The sequence below is a fragment of the Oncorhynchus kisutch genome, linkage group LG17 (genome assembly GCF_002021735.2).
Source record: "Oncorhynchus kisutch isolate 150728-3 linkage group LG17, Okis_V2, whole genome shotgun sequence".
NCBI classification, from domain to species: domain Eukaryota; kingdom Metazoa; phylum Chordata; class Actinopteri; order Salmoniformes; family Salmonidae; genus Oncorhynchus; species Oncorhynchus kisutch.
Window position 1 is genome coordinate 66,341,912 of NC_034190.2, and position 19,243 is coordinate 66,361,154.

Sequence of the window (19,243 nt, forward strand, 5' to 3'; positions counted from 1 at the left end):
GTGTCTGGTGGTTTTACATCTGCCTGCTGACTGCTTGGTTGCTGGTGCTTTGTAATATAAAAATATTTTCTATAATCTGCTTCGTGCTCCATTGGGCATCCTTTGTTGAGCGGAAGACTTCAGAGTAAATCTGTTTTTTATTGACTGTCCTTATTCGTCAAGTTCATTTCTTCTTTACAATGTGAGCAGAACACTTCAAAACCCCAGTCTGTTAGGGTAGAATTCCCAGAGTGCTGCAGTTCTGTAGCTACTGTTTTATGGATTCAACTGGTCAAGTAGGCTACCTAATACAAAAGATGCATGTACACGGGTGAAAGTAGGCCGGTACGGTCCATGGGGCCGGTACGGTCCCATAAATGATGGGGGTACACTATACCGGTAAAACTTGAGTCTATCACAATAATTTACACAAAATGCCAATAAAACTATAGGCTATTAAACCATTATTTAACATTACCACAGTGGTGTAGTGGAGGATAAACAATGCAGCTTACCCACATTTTTAGGGGGCTGGACAGTTTACCCACCTTTTGCAGAAAAATGCATTGAAAGTATAGGTGGTGTCATTTATTTTACTGCTACTTGGGCGGTAAGATAATACATCTACTTTCACCTCTGAATGTACAAATTAAACATTGGCATTCTGGTCATGTGATTTCCTCTACTTACTTAACCCAATTAGAAGGCTAGTTGATTGTGATCGTTGTGATTTCTGACATCTGTGCACTGTGGAGGCAATTATTATCCAGATTTCATCACTTATGATAAGCTGATTTTGTTGATACTTCAAGCAGCCAATGCTAAATAGATATTTAATTACATAACACACCATAGTTTAATTTAATATTTATGCACAAAGCAATGGTAGACTTTTAATATGTTGTTGAAGAATTTGACACACATAAGGCATCTAAAGAAGTAAAAAACAACAAAATAGGCCTACTGTGTTTTTTGGTAAACATTCAACCGTTTGATGGATAACTGAACTATAAAAGGAAGCAACAGAGATGACCTAAGGAATTCAAGTACAAAAACGGTTTTGATAAAATAAACATGTCTTGTTATTGGCCAAATGATTCCAATGTACAGTTGCATCCTCACATGATCTACACCTATAGGTTATTGTATGTTTAAGAAACACTAGACCTTTGGCTGTGGTCTAGAATCTGGAACACATGGACAAGAACAGAACAGATCAGAGTTTGGAATCATTTACATCTCACCACCATCATACTGTAGACAATGTTCTTGTTCACATGAAGATACTGAAACATGGTATATACAGAATCCTGAGGCCCCACGGCAAGTTTTCCTCAAAGTAACCCAGAAATGTCTCTCTTTCGCCGAGTCTGTCTGAGTTTGCTGATACCAGAGAACGAAGAGCTGGGACAGTGGCGGCAGTAGATTCTCAGACGAATATCAGACACAGTTCAGATGTGCTGTACATCCAAATGCAGTGTTCCATCAAACAACATTGTGAAATCACTGGGTTCCCCATTGCTATGCTTCAGCTGCATCATTCCTCAGTGCCCTTGAGCAGCAGTTTCTTTGAGAATTCACACCTTTCTATACAGGGATGTTCACACGTATAACTGTAAGGTAAGCTGAATGTCTGGGTCCTTGGATTGATCTGAAACAAACAAAAGAGTGCACTCAGATATTGTGATACAGTGTATTACAGTGCAGATATAATTGTATTGATTATTAGATGGTTTATGGTAAGATGGTATACATTAACAGCTCTATGGAAGATGGAACATGTCAAAGCTGACCTTTGCAGTTGGCCCATCTAAAGTTAGAGGTATTCTTTGCTTGCAGGTTGTTGGGTGTTCTAAAAAAGAAAAGAGACAGTTTTCTCATATTCTTGAGTCAATACCTTGTGCCTTTGTCTGTCAATATAAAACTCTATATTGGTCTGTTGGTGCAAATCTCCCATGACTGTACCTATCCCTCCTCCAATATAACTCTGATTCAAATTGTAATGAGAGGTTATCTTACCCGGGTGGTTTTGATCTTGTTCCCAGCGTAACACATCCAGCCTGAGTTGTCAGGCAGCGTCTTGCACTCTTCATCCTCCAGGCAGGGCTCCATCTCGCACCACCACTTACCAATCACTATGGATGCTGCAGGCAACAAAACCATAAGGTGACCTGAGTATGTCTTACCCAGTGGAAACGGAGGCAATATGAGAGAGCAGTATATGACTTGAAGATGGATTGGTGGCTAGCACTGAAGCAACCTTCGGTGTATTTACAGTGGCTTGCGAAAGTATTCACCCCCTTTGGCATTTTTCCTATTTTATTGCCTTACAACCTGGAATTAAAAAATATTTTTTGGGGGGGTTGTATCAATTGATTTACACAACATGCCTACCACTTTGAAGATGCAAAATATTTTTGATTGTAAACACACACAAAAATACAAAAAAAGGACAACTTGAGCATGCATAACTATTCACCCCTGCAAAGTCAATACTTTGTAGAGCCACCTTTTGCAGCAATGTCACGCACTGACCACAGAGAGCCTTTTTATTCTCTATTTTGGTTAGGTCGAGGTGTGACTAGGGTGGGTAATCTAGGTTGTTTTATTTCTATGTTGGCCTGGTATGGTTCCCAATCAGAGGCAGCTGTTTATCGTTGTCTCTGATTGGGGATCATATTTAGGCAGCCTTTTCCCCACTGTGTTTTGTGGGATCTTGTTTTTGTGTTGTTGCCTTTGAGCACTTCATTTGACATGACGTTTCGTTTCGTTGTTTCTTTATTTGGTCTTGTTCAAAGTTTCACGTCAATAAACATGTGGAACCCAGAACACGCTGCGCTTTGGTCCGAGTATGCTTCCAACGACGATCATGACAAGCAATTACAGCTGCAAGTCTCTTGTGGTATGTATCTATAAGCTTGGCACATTTAGCCACTGGGATTTTTGCCCATTCTTCAAGGCAAAACTTCTCCAGCTCCTTTAAGTTGGATGTGTCCCGCTGGTGTACAGTAATCTTTAAGTCATACCACAGATTCTCAATTGGATTGAGATCTGGGCTTTGACTAGGCCATTCCAAGACATTTAAATGTTTCCCCTTAAACCACTCAAGTGTTGCTTTAGCAGTATGCTTAGGGTCATTGTCCTGCTGGAAGGTGAACCTCCGTCCCAGTCTCAAATCTCTGGAAGACTGAAACAGGTTTCCCTCAAGAAGTTCCCTGTATTTAGCGCCATCCATCATTCCTTCAATTCTGACCAGTTTCCCAGTCCCTGCCGATGAAAAACATCCCCACAGCATGATGCTGCCACCACCATGCTGGTTGGTGTTCTCAGGGTGATGAGAGGTGTTGGGTTTGCGCCAGACATTACGTTTTTCTTGATGGCCAAAAAGCTCCATTTTAGTCTCATCTGCCCAGAGTACCTTTTTCCATATGTTCGGGGAGTCTCCCACATGCCTTTTGGCGAACACCAAACATTTTTGCTTATTCTTTTCTTTAAGCATGGGCTTTTTTTCTGTCCACTCTGCCGTAAAGCGCAGCTCTGTGGAGTGTACGGCTTAAAGTGGTCCTATGGACAGATACTTTTTAGCTCCTTCAGGGTTATCTTTGGTCTCTGTTGCCTCTCTGATTAATGCTCTTCTTGCCTGGTCTGTGAGTTTTGGTGGGTGGCCCTCTCTTGGCCGGTTTGTTGTGGTGCCATATTCTTTCAATTTTTTAATAATGGATTTAATGGTGCTCTGTGGGATGTTCAAGGTTTCTGATATTTTCTTATAACCCAAACCTGATCTGTATTTCTCCACACTTTGTCCCGGACCTGTTTGGCGAGCTCCTTGGTCTTCATGCTGCCGCTTGTTTGGTGGTGCCCCTTGCTTAGTTATGTTGCAGACTCTGGGGCCTTTCAGAACAGGTGTATATATACTGAGATTATGTGTCAGATCATGTGACACTTAAATAAAGTCCACCTGTGTGCAATCTAACTAATTATGTGACTTTAGAAGGTACTTGGCTACACCAGATCTTATTTAGGGGCTTCATAGCAAAGGGGGTGAATACATACGCACAAACCACTTTTCCGTTTCACTTTTTTCTTTTCATTTCACTTCACCAATTTGGAATGAAATCCAAATAAAAATCAATTTAAATTACAGGTTGTAATGCAACAAAATAGGAAAAACGCCAAGGGGGATGAATACTTTTGCAAGGCACTGTAAAGCATTTCTTACATGCATTTCAAATCTAAGAGAAAGCCAGACGTCTAGACATGTTAATTGAAAGAGGGGGCATAGCTGTAACTAATGCAGGACATATTCTTGCTCTGGAAAGAGAAAATTGCCTTAAATACAGGGTAAATGTCCAACACATCTTGGACGTCTGACAGAGAAAAATACCCTGTCAGTCCTGACAGACAAAAGAGACCTCAAATTCCCTCACTCTGTCTGTGTACTCTGCTCAGTAATTGTGGAAACATTTCCTAATGGTTAGAATCTAAAGAAGCATACAAGCAGGTGAGAAGTGATGCTTACTGTCAGGGCCGTCCCCAGGCATAAGCGACATAAGTGACCCCAAAAAATGTAAAACTGTGGGCACTCGGAACAGACTAAATATGTTGGGGCAAAGCTGGCCCATGTTGACTCCAAATGCTTCCCACAGTTGTGTCAAAGTGGCTAGATGTCCCTTAGGTGGTGGACCATTCTTGATACACATGGGAAACTGTTGAGTGTGAAGAACCTGGGTAGAAACCTTAGATTTGTGTCGGGACTATATCTGAAATAGTATCCAAATAACGTTTTTAATGAAAATATGTCAATCATTATTTGAATATGTTGGGAACCTGTATAAAAGTGATAATGCCCTTGAAGCTGGTGTTTGGAGGATATATTGGCATTGTTTGCCAGCCTGACATGAAACAACACCCCTGCCAATATATCCTCCAAAACCGGCTTCTATATTAATTACAGCCGAATACCGACTGGGTACTATTTTTTTGTCACTTTCACTCAGAGATCATTAACATGGTATAAGTCATTGCAAAATGTGCAGAATTGCAGGAGATTAGCTCTAAAACTGCAAAAATGTAGCTTCACTACATGGCAAAATGAGTATACAATTTTTGCATTTTCTCTCTGCCCCACAGCATAGAGACAGTATAGGCAGTAATATACAATACAGTATATAGGCAGTAATATAGGCTACTACTGTCTTCTATTGGATCTTTACTAGAGATGCTAAAATTGTGTCTCATCTGTCAAAAAAACAATACATGCAATTCATAAAGCAACAGTACATTTCCACAGTACAAAATTAGGTAGTTGAGTATGACCACAACTTCAGTAAAAGTTTTGTCTGAGTGTTCTTGGCTGTCCTAGTCTAAGTGGTTTTCCACTTGGACCTGTTCCTTACGGTGAAGAGGGTTACCGTGGTTTTTTGCCAGGAGTCTGATCGAACAAAGTTTATAGTGCATCTATTAAACAACAACTCCTTAGGCTGCTCTGTCTTAGACCTGGCACGAATCAATACAGGATGCATAATACACAAAGAACCATTGCAACTTCTCTAGGGAATGTACTGTATGCCATTGATGAATGTGTGTGTTCTATATACATTCTATACATTCTCTCAGGTTAATACTTCTGCAGTGAGCTAATCAAAAGAAAGGGATGGTGCATCTCCGTCTCTACTGGCCACCTGCTGTGAGAAATGCCATCCCAGATCTATTGGGAAAGGCTGAAGCATTATATACAATCCAAGTTTTATATTGTACTACTTTAATGCAACCCTGATAAAAAAAATATTCAAGAACTGGTTCTATAAGAAGCATCTGTGTGTGCGAGTCCAATCAGTGATAAGGCACACACTTCCCTTGCACCTGCAATACCAATGGGGGTTGGGATGCTAGTCTTACTCTACTCACCATCAACACAGGAGGGTCTGTTCCTGGTGGTCCCTGCCACCTTCCCTGGTAGGCAGGAACACTTGACCGTCTGGGACCGCTCCTCAATCTTGTTCTTATTACAACATCTGTGAGCCGCAATCACTTCACACGTTCCTCCTTCTAGGAAAAGATAAACAAAAGCAAATAAGTAAAAACTGTTCAAAATAACTTCTTAGGTTAGTCAATGGCAAAGTTAGCACAATCAACAATGATTTATGTAGCTACTGTATGTTGGTAGGCCCGTTGTTGGCCTGTTAAAATCCTGTGTATGTTCTAGGCTTTATCTCAATATCAACATACTGTAGATGGTATCTCTTTATGCAAGATATCACAAGTGTATTACATGTGAGTAATGTCTGTCGTATGTTTTGCGCACTGATTGAGTGAGGCCCCAGAGGTCCCTAGCTTGTGTGAGAGACTAGATAAAGACATCATCAGGATGAGAAGGCCTCCAGGGGCCCTCCCTCCGTCTTAGTCTGAATAATGTCCCTTCATGTAATTATCAGGAGGTTGGTTCACTTTGCCTACAGGACACCGTCCCCCACCATCCCCCTCATCAGGCTGGCTGTCTTATTCTGCCTACGGAACATCTCCCTATCAGGATGCCCCCCCCCCCCCCCTACAACTAACACTAACAACACAACAAGTATGACCAATCCAATAATTAGGCCTGTCTGTCGACCAAAGACAAGGAAAGTTTATATGTGAATCAGGAGGCAAATATGAAATGTTCCCCATTTGGTGGAGTTTTTAGAGAGAAACGTATATGCCATTACGTTTTCAAAATGTGTTACGACTAGAGAATGTAATTGCAGAGCAGCAGTGGATATCACCAGCTGATGAAAGTAATACCATGGAACAGATAACCCATGAGACTGGGTTGAATAATAATGCTATCACCTTACCCTGTGCAATATCCAAAGATTAGTCAAATACAGCCAATGGACTTTTTCCCAACTAGATAGAAATGTAGATTTGTCTTCTAACATATAAGATTTCAAGTGAGACCCATATTCAGAGTCAAAACCTAGATAGACATTTAAAAGAGTTTAAATTCAGGTTGGAGAGGAGGCAGTGTCAGCTTCATGCTATAATTCAGCGATCATGTTAAAGCCTGGAGAGATGATCTAACACGACCTCTCCTGAACCCTGGATGACCTCCTGACCCCTGATTGAAAGGAGACCACACAGCCCATTCTCCTCTACCAATGACTGAGTCAATCATTCCACCACCTCATCTCAATAGTAAGAGGATTTAGTTTAAAAATTTTCAATACAACATGGAAAGAATTGTGGAGACTGCCAAATGTTACCATTATGTGTTAGGGTTTAATTAGGATTTTTCATATACTTCACCCACACACGGCCTTTTTGCATAACATTGTGTTTTTCAGAGTGTGCATTGTACATCACCCTGTCAGCTATCTGAAGTGTTGTTTCAGCCTAGCTTGACTGAGAAGTGACTGCAAATAACAGCAATAGAGATTGGGAGCTCCGTTGGAGACAGCCTAGAGGTTTAATTGGCAGAAATAATTGTAATAGAATAATTAAACAATGGTAATTGACTAAGTTTAATTGAATGGGAGGAAACAAATTAAAGACCTTCGCTTCCCAAATCTCTCTGTCTGACCAGATTTCTCAATAATACCGTGTGGTTTCAGCGGGATTTTCGTGACTCAAGGCTGGTGGTTGAGAACAGCCTTTGGCAGGAGTTGAGGAGAGACATAAACTTTATCTCTGAACCTGTATGACAACGGGGCATGTTTGCACAATCATAATCCTGATTTTATTTAGCAGTGGAAGCAGTAGGCCATCAGCTAAAACAACAACAGCCCACAGGGGTTTGTTCTCTTTAATGCATCTTCTTAATTGCATAAGACAAGACCCAGATTAATCCTTTGATCCATTAAAAACCACACTACTCAACAGAATCCACTTTGTTCGTTGCTTACGTTGCTTGTTGAGAGGAGCAGCAACGAGAACAGGAGAAGTTTGAGTCTGGATGTACTCTATATTTGGAAATCGTCACCTCTGAAGAATATATTAAAATCAAATAAAAATGCAAATAGGCTTGGTTATTTCCAGCTGGTAGGTGTTTTCGGTGGCTTTAAACAAAAGTAATGTGAAACTGATGAGCGTTCTTTAAGCTCAGTCGGTGTGGCTCAGTTTGTGACTGCCACACTCTTAATGCTCCGAGACTCCATCTCTACGCACACACGCTGCATGCTCAGAGACCACATCTCTGCGTCATGAATATCTCAGGGGGAGATGGAGAATAACATGGCTGGAGATGAATAGTGTCTCATCAGGTGACGGCTGCTGGAGCCATGCCAGGATATAATTGTTTTCTGTATTTCCATTCCCTCTTCCATTATCAATCACTGAGAACAAAGTCAGCTGCCCTAATGACAAATGGCTTCAGAACTTGTGTGTGCGTGTTTGTGTAGTTATGTGTCTCATGGAAGCTGTGATATTGTATAAAGGTTGGGTGGGATGGTGTGCTTTCTGAAAAGCACAAAATATCCCATCTCTCCCTGAAAAGCACATTATGTTAAGCAGGTCATGAGCCAGTTCCTGATCTCTTTCCTTATTGTTTCTCCCACTATTGTGTTGACTGGCATAGAACAGGAATAGTGCTGAGACAGTCGTTCCAGGGGGTGGAGGGGTAATGCAGGCAGGAACAGGAGGGGCTCTGTTAGTAACGCACTATTTTAGTTGCCATACCATGCCATGTTTCTGCCAGTGCCCTCTTCCTGTCTTGTACAGTAATCTAAACATTGGGTTTGTCAGAACACAGGTGCCACACAACCTGCAACCCGATAGGTCTGGGTCACATTTATTTAGCTAGAGACATTGACCTTTTGAAAGCGCCTGCAAGTTTGCTGAGGTTATATTATCAGTTTCTGAGGGGTAACAGAGGAGTAAATCAGTTTCTGAGGAGTAACAGAGGAGTAAATCAGTTTGAGGAGTAACAGAGGAGTAAATCAGTTTCTGAGGAGTAACAGAGGAGTAAATCAGTTTCTTTGGAGTCTGGAAAGCGATGAAAGCCAGTAGAAATGAGGAATTAGGACTTATTACCCCTGATACTGTAGTGTCAACCCATGTATGACAATTACACACAACATTGACATTCTACAATTGCGTGGATCTAAGATTCTCTGTGCCTAATGGATGTGAACAGGGGCCATATGGGACCAATAAATGGCTATTCACCAGTGATGAAGCTGCTATTGCTCAGACGCAAATGTTCTCTACATCTCACTAGAAATGTGCCGTAAGCATGCCAAGACTTGCTGTCTACTGTAATAAACACGTGTGAAGTAGTCTCTAGAGGATCTGACCGCATGTATTCTATCTCAATGGGTAGTGGGTACACTCTTTCCCTCTCAAGTAATCTGTGCTGTGTGCGTGTGTGCGCTGTGCTAGTCTAAAACGAAATATGAAACTGCGATTGAATGTACTGTGCTCTCTTTGCTGTGTTTCACACTGGCATCCACTTGGAAAGCCTTAGACGCTCAATTTAGCAGGTAACATGGCTCTTTTCCGAGGTTCTGTGGATGCACACATACTACGTTGTGAATGGTTCTTTCCCATATACACATACATCTCCACGAGTTCTGGCAAACCATAGCCCATGTTTGGAATGGAAGTAGCCAGCCTCTCACCATTAAATAGAAGATTCGCTCAAGGTGACCTGTAATAGGCCGCGCTCACAGTTCATTCTCTGTGTCCATGCCAGCAGGCTACCACAGCCCTGTCACTGGCAGGAAATGAGACAACCAGATTAGAGAATGTCAAATTAATGCAGATGGAAGACAGTGAGAGTCACAAAACACAAGCCGGCATGGTGTCAAATTGAAAGACTAGGTTTTTCCACACAGTAAAGTCCTTGCAGGGCCGTTATTATTCTGGTCTCAAATGCTTGGGAAAAAGATGGAGAGAACTGTTGCATGATAAATTGTGTGCCAATCATGACAAATTTGTTTCTGCAAAAAATAAAAACGGATGATAACATGATATGATGCCAATTATAGGTTTGTATTTTGCAATTCAAAAGACAAAATTACATCTAGATGAATTGTGTGAGTCATGGGAGAGAAAACAAAAACGGAATAGCTGAATGTTATGAACAATGTAAGATCAATGTTTACTTTTCTCTCTTAGAGCAAATAACATGGCTTTGAAAAGCACTAAGAAGTCCTAATAATTCACTGATCAAGAAAGCTAAATCGGGATTTGACAGTCCCTTCTTGAGTGTGTGTGGTGTGTAAGTGTGTGTGTGTGTGTGTGTGTGTGTTTACATTTACCCTCCCAGACAAGAAATAATTACTCTCCCCCTCTGAATTGGATTTAGCAAAGTACTTTTTCATAGCATGCACAATTTACACATGGCTGAAAAAATATATAAATTGCTACTCAGAAAAAGTACGGCCCATGAGAAAATTAATATAAGCCAGGACATTTATGAAATATATGACTGGCAGCACTGTCACTTAACAGCAGTAGCATCTCCCTCCTCTTAGTAGTTATTTTGCATTTCAATAAAGTATTGTCCATTCTCAGAGGCCCGTTGCACCTGAGCATATCTTTAACCCCCATGTGTTAAAGATGCATGAAAACAGCATGGAACAGAGGAACCAGAGAGGTGGGGAGGAGAGGAACCAGATAGGAAAGGAGGAGAGGAACCAGATAGGAAAGGAGGAGAGGAACCAGAGAGGAAGGGAGGAGAGGAACCGGAGTGGAAGGGAGGAGTGGAACCGGAGTGGTAGGGTGGAGAGGAACCCGAGTGGAAGGGAGGAGAGGAACCAGAGTGGAAGGGAGGAGAGGAACCAGAGTGGAAGGGAGGAGAGGAACCAGAGAGGAAGGGAGGAGGAGAACCAGAGTGGAAGGGAGGAGAGGAACCAGAGTGGAAGGGAGGAGAGGAACCAGAGTGGATGGGAGAGGAACCAGAGTGGAAGGGAGGAGAGAAACCAGAGTGGAAGGGAGGAGAGGAACCAGAGAGGAAGGGAGGAGAGGAACCAGAGAGGAAGGGAGGAGGAGAACCAGAGTGGAAGGGAGGAGAGGAACCAGAGTGGAAGGGAGGAGAGGAACCAGAGTGGAAGGGAGGAGAGGAACCAGAGTGGAAGGGAGGAGAGAAACCAGAGTGGAAGGGAGGAGAGGAACCAGGAAGGAAGGGAGGAGAGGAACTAGATAGAGAAAGGGAGGAGAGGAACCAGAGAGAGGAAGGGAGGAGGGGAACCAGAGAGAAAGGGAGGAGAGGAACCAGAGAGAAGAATGTAGGAGAGGAACCAGAGAGGAAGGGAGGAGGAGAACCAGAGAGGAAGGGAGGAGAGGAACAAGAGAGGAAGGGAGGAAGAGAACCAGAGAGGAAGGGAGGAGAGGAACAAGATAGGAAGGGAGAAGAGGAACCAGAGAGGAAGGGAGGAGAGGAACCAGAGAGAAAGGGAGGAGAGGAACCAGAGAGGGAGGAAGGAGGGGAACTAGAGAGAAAGGGAGGAGAGTATCCAGAGAAAGAAAGGGAGGAGAGGAACCAGAGAGAGAAAGGGAGGAGAGGAACCAGAGAGAGGATCCAGAGAGGAAGGGAGGGGAGGAACCAGAGAGGAAGGGAGGAGAGGAACCAGAGAGAGGAATCCGAGAGGGAACGGTAGGAGAGGAACCGGAGAGAGAAAGGGAGGAATCAGAGAGAGAAAGCGAGGAGAGGAACCAGAGAGAGAAAGGGAATGGGTTTTTCTATTTGCATCTGAGCCTCAAAACCTGTCTCCACAGCTGTCACACAGGGACGCAAAGGCTGCTGTAAAACTGGTATTGATCAAGGGCATAAAATCATATTCTCAGTCTTGAGGAGGAGGATCCTTATGTGACAAAATGCCCATGGTGATTTCGTTTTGCTATGGATATACTATATGTGTTGTTGGGTGTGACAACAAACTACAGCAGAAATCATGCAATGAAACAGAAACGTTCCATTTGGTAAAAATAGGACAAAAAACATGAGTCTCTATTCTTCTTTATTATTTTTCCAAAAATGTAATGTCAATGCTTTGTCTGCCTATCTATCCATCTTGCCCTAGCTCTCGCTGCCTTCTACATTTCCAGGTATTTAATATCAGTATATAGCCTTCCCAGATGAAACACTTCCAGTCTGCATTAAAAAAAGACATTTAAAAAAAGAGGGAAGATGAAAGGTGGGCACTATTCAAAGAGTTGTCAGTGGAAAGCTGCTGAGCTTGTATCTGTGGCTACAATCTTAGAAAAAGAGGTCCCAAAAGGGTTCTTCGTCTGTTCCCCTTTTTGGTTGCAGGGAAATCCTTTTGGGTTCCATGTAGAACCACCTATGGAAAGGATTCTACATTGAACACAAACAAGTTCTTCAAATGGTTCTCCTAGGGGCTCTAACAGGGCTCTAACTCCTCTAGCTCCACAATGAAATAGGGTGCAGGCCAGGCAGCAGGCTGTTAGCCAGCCTGCCAGCATAGTGGAGTCTGCCATTAGCACAGTCAGTGTAGTCAGCTCAGCTATCACCATTGAGACCGTGTCTGTGCCTCGACCTAGGTTGGGCAAAACTAAACATGGCGGTGTTCGCCTTAGCAATCTCACTAGGATAAAGACCACCTCCATTCCTGTCATTACTGAAAGAGATCATGATACCTCACATCTCAAAATAGGGCTACTTAATGTTAGATCCCTTACTTCAAAGGCAATTATAGTCAATGAACTAATCACTGATCATAATCTTGATGTGATTGGCCTGACTGAAACATGGCTTAAGCCTGATGAATTTACTGTTTTAAATGAGGTCTCACCTCCTGGCTACACTAGTGACCATATCCCCCGTGCATCCCGCAAAGGCGGAGGTGTTGCTAACATTTACGATAGCAAATTTAAATTTACAAAAAAAAAAATGACATTTTCGTCTTTTGAGCTTCTAGTCATGAAATCTATGCAGCCTACTCAATCACTTTTTATAGCTACTGTTTACAGGCCTCCTGGGCCATATACAGCGTTTCTCACTGAGTTCCCTGAATTCCTATCGGACCTTGTAGTCATAGCAGATAATATTCTAATCTTTGGTGACTTTAATATTCACATGGAAAAGTCCACAGACCCACTCCAAAAGGCTTTCGGAGCCATCATCGACTCAGTGGGTTTTGTCCAACATCTCTCTGGACCCACTCACTGTCACAGTCATACGCTGGACCTAGTTTTGTCCCATGGAATAAATGTGGTGGATCTTAATGTTTTTCCTCATAATCCTGGACTATCGGACCACCATTTTATTACGTTTGCAATTGCAACAAATAATCTGCTTAGACCCCAACCAAGGAACATCAAAAGTCGTGCTATAAATTCACAGACAACACAAAGATTCCTTGATGCCCTTCCAGACTCCCTCTGCCTACCCAAGGACGCCAGAGGACAAAAATCAGTTAACCACCTAACTGAGGATCTCAATTTAACCTTGCGCAATACCCTAGATGCAGTTGCACCCCTAAAAACAAAAAAAATGTCTCATAAGAAACTAGCTCCCTGGTACACAGAAAATACCCGAGCTCTGAAGCAAGCTTCCAGAAAATTGGAACGGAAATGGCGCCACACCAAACTGGAAGTCTTCCGACTAGCTTGGAAGGACGGTACCGTGCAGTACCGTAGAGCCCTTACTGCTGCTCGATCATCCTATTTTTCTAACTTAATTGAGGAAAATAAGAACAATCCGAAATTCCTTTTTAATACTGTCGCAAAGCTAACTAAAAAGCAGTATTCCCCAAGAGAGGATGACTTTCACTTTAGCAGTGATAAATTCATGAACTTCTTTGAGGAAAAGATTATGATTATTAGAAAGCAAATTACGGACTCCTCTTTAAACCTGCGTATTCCTCCAAACCTCAGTTGTCCTGAGTCTGCACAACTCTGCCAGGACCTAGGATCAAGAGAGACGCTCAAGTGTTTTAGTACTATATCTCTTGACACAATGATGAAAATAATCATGGCCTCTAAACCTTCAAGCTGCATACTGGACCCTATTCCAACTAAACTACTGAAAGAGCTGCTTCCTGTGCTTGGCCCTCCTATGTTGAACATAATAAACGGCTCTCTATCCACTGGATGTGTACCAAACTCACTAAAAGTGGCAGTAATAAAGCCTCTCTTGAAAAAGCCAAACCTTGACCCAGAAAATATAAAAAACTATCGGCCTATATCGAATCTTCCATTCCTCTCAAAAATTTTAGAGAAGGCTGTTGCGCAGCAACTCACTGCCTTCCTGAAGACAAACAATGTATATACGAAATGCTTCAGTCTGGTTTTAGACCCCATCATAGCACTGAGACGGCACTTGTGAAGGTGGTAAATGACATTTTAATGGCATCGGACCGAGGCTCTGCATCTGTCCTCGTGCTCCTAGACCTTAGTGCTGCTTTTGATACCATCGATCACCACATTCTTTTGGAGAGATTGGAAACCCAAATTGGTCTACACGGACATGTTCTGGCCTGGTTTAGATCTTATCTGTCGGAAAGATATCAGTTTGTCTCTGTGAATGGTTTGTCCTCTGACAAATCAACTGTAAATTTCGGTGTTCCTCAAGGTTCCGTTTTAGGACCACTATTGTTTTCACTATATATTTTACCTCTTGGGGATGTTATTCGAAAACATAATGTAAACTTTCACTGCTATGCGGATGACACACAGCTGTACATTTCAATGAAACATGGTGAAGCCCCAAAATTGCCCTCGCTAGAAGCATGTGTTTCAGACATAAGGAAGTGGATGGCTGCAAACTTTCTACTATTAAACTCGGACAAAACAGAGATGCTTGTTCTAGGTCCCAAGAAACAAAGAGATCTTCTGTTGAATCTGACAATTAATCTTAATGGTTGTACAGTCGTCTCAAATAAAACTGTGAAGGACCTCGGCGTTACTCTGGACCCTGATCTCTCTTTTGAAGAACATATCAAGACCATTTCGAGGACAGCTTTTTTCCATCTACGTAACATTGCAAAAATCAGAAACTTTCTGTCCAAAAATGATGCAGAAAAATTTATCCATGCTTTTGTTACTTCTAGGTTAGACTACTGCAATGCTCTATTTTCCGGCTACCCGGATAAAGCACTAAATAAACTTCAGTTAGTGCTAAATACGGCTGCTAGAATCCTGACTAGAACCAAAAAATGTGATCATATTACTCCAGTGCTAGCCTCTCTACACTGGCTTCCTGTCAAAGCAAGGGCTGATTTCAAGGTTTTACTGCTAACCTACAAAGCATTACATGGGCTTGCTCCTACCTATCTCTCTGATTTGGTCCTGCCGTACATACCTACACGTACGCTACGGTCACAAGACGCAGGCCTCCTAATTGTCCCTAGAATTTCTAAGCAAACAGCTGGAGGCAGGGCTTTCTCCTATAGAGCTCCATTTTTATGGAACGGTCTGCCTACCCATGTCAGAGACGCAAACTCGGTCTCAACCTTTAAGTCTTTACTGAAGACTCATCTCTTCAGTGGGTCATATGATTGAGTGTAGTCTGGCCCAGGAGTGGGAAGGTGAACGGAAAGGCTCTGGAGCAACGAACCGCCCTTGCTGTCTCTGCCTGGCCGGTTCCCCTCTTTCCACCGGGATTCTCTGCCTCTAACCCTATTACAGGGGCTGAGTCACTGGCTTGCTGGGGCTCTCTCATGCCGTCCCTGGAGGGGGTGCGTCACCTGAGTGGGTTGATTCACTGTTGTGGTCATCCTGTCTGGGTTGGCGCCCCCCCCTTGGGTTGTGCCGTGGCGGAGATCTTTGTGGGCTATACTCAGCCTTGTCTCAGGATGGTAAGTTGGTGGTTGAAGATATCCCTCTAGTGGTGTGGGGGCTGTGCTTTGGCAAAGTGGGTGGGGTTATATCCTTCCTGTTTGGCCCTGTCCGGGGGTGTCCTCGGATGGGGCCACAGTGTCTCCTGACCCCTCCTGTCTCAGCCTCCAGTATTTATGCTGCAGTAGTTTATGTGTCGGGGGGCTGGGGTCAGTTTGTTATATCTGGAGTACTTCTCCTGTCCTATTCGGTGTCCTGTGTGAATCTAAGTGTGCGTTCTCTAATTCTCTCCTTCTCTCTTTCTTTCTCTCTCTCGGAGGACCTGAGCCCTAGGACCATGCCCCAGGACTACCTGACATGATGACTCCTTGCTGTCCCCAGTCCACCTGGCCATGCTGCTGTTCCAGTTTCAACTGACCTGAGCCCTAGGACCATGCCCCAGGACTATCTGACATGATGACTCCTTGCTGTCCCCAGTCCACCTGGCCATGCTGCTGCTCCAGTTTCAACTTCCACCTGACTGTGCTGCTGCTCCAGTTTCAACTGTTCTGCCTTATTATTATTCGACCATGCTGGTCATTTATGAACATTTGAACATCTTGGCCATGTTCTGTTATAATCTCCACCCGGCACAGCCAGAAGAGGACTGGCCACCCCACATAGCCTGGTTCCTCTCTAGGTTTCTTCCTAGGTATTGGCCTTTCTAGGGAGTTTTTCCTAGCCACCGTGCTTCTACACCTGCATTGCTTGCTGTTTGGGGTTTTAGGCTGGGTTTCTGTACAGCACTTTGAGATATCAGCTGATGTACGAAGGGCTATATAAATAAATTTGATTTGATTTATAGGCACAGTCGAAGAACCATTTTAGGTTCTAGATATCACTTTTTTAGTTTGAGTGTAGGTCCTCTCCTCTCAGGGTTGAACGGACGGAAGCTGCAGTAGTCTGGTACAGGGTACGAGTGTGTCTGGCTGCCCCGTAAATGCACTCTTCTGCAACATTTGCTCTGTGTAAATAATGTACAGCACAATAGAATGCTTAAATGACCTGTCATACAATAAGACATGTACTCTCCTGGGTTGGGTAGTAATGATTTACCTAAGTTTTGCAGGGTGACAGGGCTGGTATTGGGAGTTGAAGGAAATGGTTAATTACTAATCCAATATGCGGGTGTTCGGCAGAGATGTTTTAGGTAATAATCACTTTCAATGATCTTTATTGTGCATTGTGAATAGACAAGATGTGTGGGTGTTGGTGACGTATGCAGCCTATTGTATGAAAGTACAATATTTGCACTCTTTATGCTTGCTATTAGTATACCACTTGGTTACTGTGAGGGGACAGTACACCAGTCATCATCTCTATAAACATTGTGTAGGTGTTTTCTTATCACATGTCCCATGTGAGAACAACACACACTACTCATTCTCTGCCCCAATTGATGCTCTCCAGCCTAACTCCATCACTCATCCAATGATAGGGTTCTCATTATTGCAACAGAGCAGTCATTTCTATCATACCACACCACTCTACCTCGGTGTCGTGTCTTTACTATCATTAACTGAAGGCTGGTAGTTTTTATCAAAGATTCTCTGTAATTAGTTACTATGCGATCAACTGATTAATCACGTAGCTAATTAACTAGGAAGTCGGGGCACCAAGGAAAAATATTCAGATTACAAAGTTATCATTTCCTAAAATAACTTTTCAGATATTAATATCTGATCAATTAGTCTTCAAATTAATGAATTATTTTCTTTACCTCACGTTAGTCTCATTCCAAACGGTTATCTGCACGAACCCAGTCTTCACTATGAGTCATCCATACATCAATTGTCTTAAATCATTTATTTATTACTAACTAAGTAATTCACAGAAATGCATAAACAAACAAACAAACAAGGTAAATGTAATGATAGGAGAATGTGCCCTAGTGGGCTAAACCGGCATGGCGGCTTGTTAGACAAAAGGGAAGTGGGGGTCAACTAAGAAGTCACTACAGAGTTAATAATTATAACAATTGAAATGCTAATCCTACACATGAACGCTCACTCATTCGGGAACAATTGCAATCAATATATATATTTACGCTCAGTGTGTCGTCTTGATTGCTGGTGAAAAGTTAGTGTCTTTTGTAGAATTGTCCGTCTCTCTCCCTCTCTCTCTCGGCTGTGGTTAGAGGGGATTGTTCAGAGTGACATTCGTTATAGAATGAACGTTTCGGAGGTTGTCGTTCTTCGCGTTCAATGATACCGAATTCCTAGCTGCAGACTAGTAATTCATATCAAAGACTTGTTCTCATTCTGTCGGTATCGATAGTCTAAGAGTTTAACCACGTGGTATGGTTAAAAGATTCAGCAATGGTCTACAACCTTTGTACTCCCGTGATTGAGAGAAACATGGTCTGGTGATAATTTCTCCAAATTGGGTTTTATTCAGAATGGCAGAAAAGGGCTGTCCCAGGATGTCTGACCCTAACTGGGCTCAAGGCGGCCTCTGATTTAGTTCAAATCCAATTCTCCTTTTGACTTTTCCTTCATTAAACAGTCCAAAATCACATTGTAAAATTGTGTAAACAGTATCATACTCACTCATTCATCTTATACAACAATTAGATGTAAACCTTATATCTGGGGCTATTATATAAACAGCGTTATGGTAATGTGGCCACACCGTCTCCCATGAGCTTCCCAAGTTGTGACAAACGGGCCAGTTCGTAGCTGGATTCTTCACCGATCTTTTACACTTTCTCTGGAACATGAAATTTGTTCGTACCTCATGTTCTGTGAGGTGGAAGGAGGCAGGGAGAGGGGGATGGGATTGCTATACCCAAAGAGGCCAACGTCATGACATCGGCATGCTGCATGCTTATCACCAACTCTGAACCTGCTGTAATTGGATCTGTGGTTTAAATATGCAAAGTGATTTGTGGCAAACCAAGGAGGTATTAGAGGCATAAGAAGCTCAAATCTGCAATAGAGCCTGATACTCACAGTATTAATTACCTTGCTTATTTATAATACCAACTCTCCCCCTTGGACCCAATTAGGAATTCAAGATGCTATTTTACTAGCTAATGAGGTTTAAGTCATGATAATGAATTGAAAATCCCTGTCGGGCATTTGAAATAAGTAAGAATGAAGGGTAACAACTCAGTAAGGGATCATCCTGCAGAAATACTGTAGGTGTACTGGACATATAGTTTCCCTTATTGACAAGTCATTCATGTTTATGTAAGCGTTAGTGTTATTGGGTGCCCAAGTGGCCCAGCGCCATCCGGGTTTGGCCGGGGTAGGCCTTCATTGTAAATTATAATCTGTCCTTAACTGACTTGCCTGGTTAAATAAATACAAAATATATATTTCTAGGGTTAGGGTTGAACTGGGATGTGGACATGATGCTCGGGTTAGGGTTGAACCAGGATGTGGACATGAAGCTAGGGTTAGGATTGAACCAGGATGTGGACATGAAGCTAGGGTTAGGGTTGAACCAGGATGTGGACATGAAGCTAGGATTAGGGTACAACATAACCTTCACTCCAAATCAAACC

At 42.7% G+C, this 19,243-nt stretch overlaps 1 protein-coding gene across 2 annotated transcripts in view; it reads right to left on the minus strand.

Annotated features, from left to right (window-relative positions):
* Positions 1-839: 839 nt before the first annotated feature.
* The window catches only part of LOC109908583 (chemokine-like protein TAFA-1), a 49,994-nt gene continuing 31,590 nt past the window's right edge, over positions 840-19,243 (minus strand). For both annotated transcript variants that reach the window (XM_020507248.2, XM_020507249.2), the window contains exons 3-6: positions 5,887-6,027; positions 1,999-2,123; positions 1,773-1,831; positions 840-1,630 (exon numbers count right to left, since the gene is read on the minus strand). In XM_020507248.2, the coding sequence (XP_020362837.1) occupies positions 1,796-1,831; positions 1,999-2,123; positions 5,887-6,027 (302 nt within the window). In that variant the 3' untranslated portion in view covers positions 840-1,630; positions 1,773-1,795. The remainder of the gene's footprint in view (positions 1,631-1,772; positions 1,832-1,998; positions 2,124-5,886; positions 6,028-19,243) is intronic.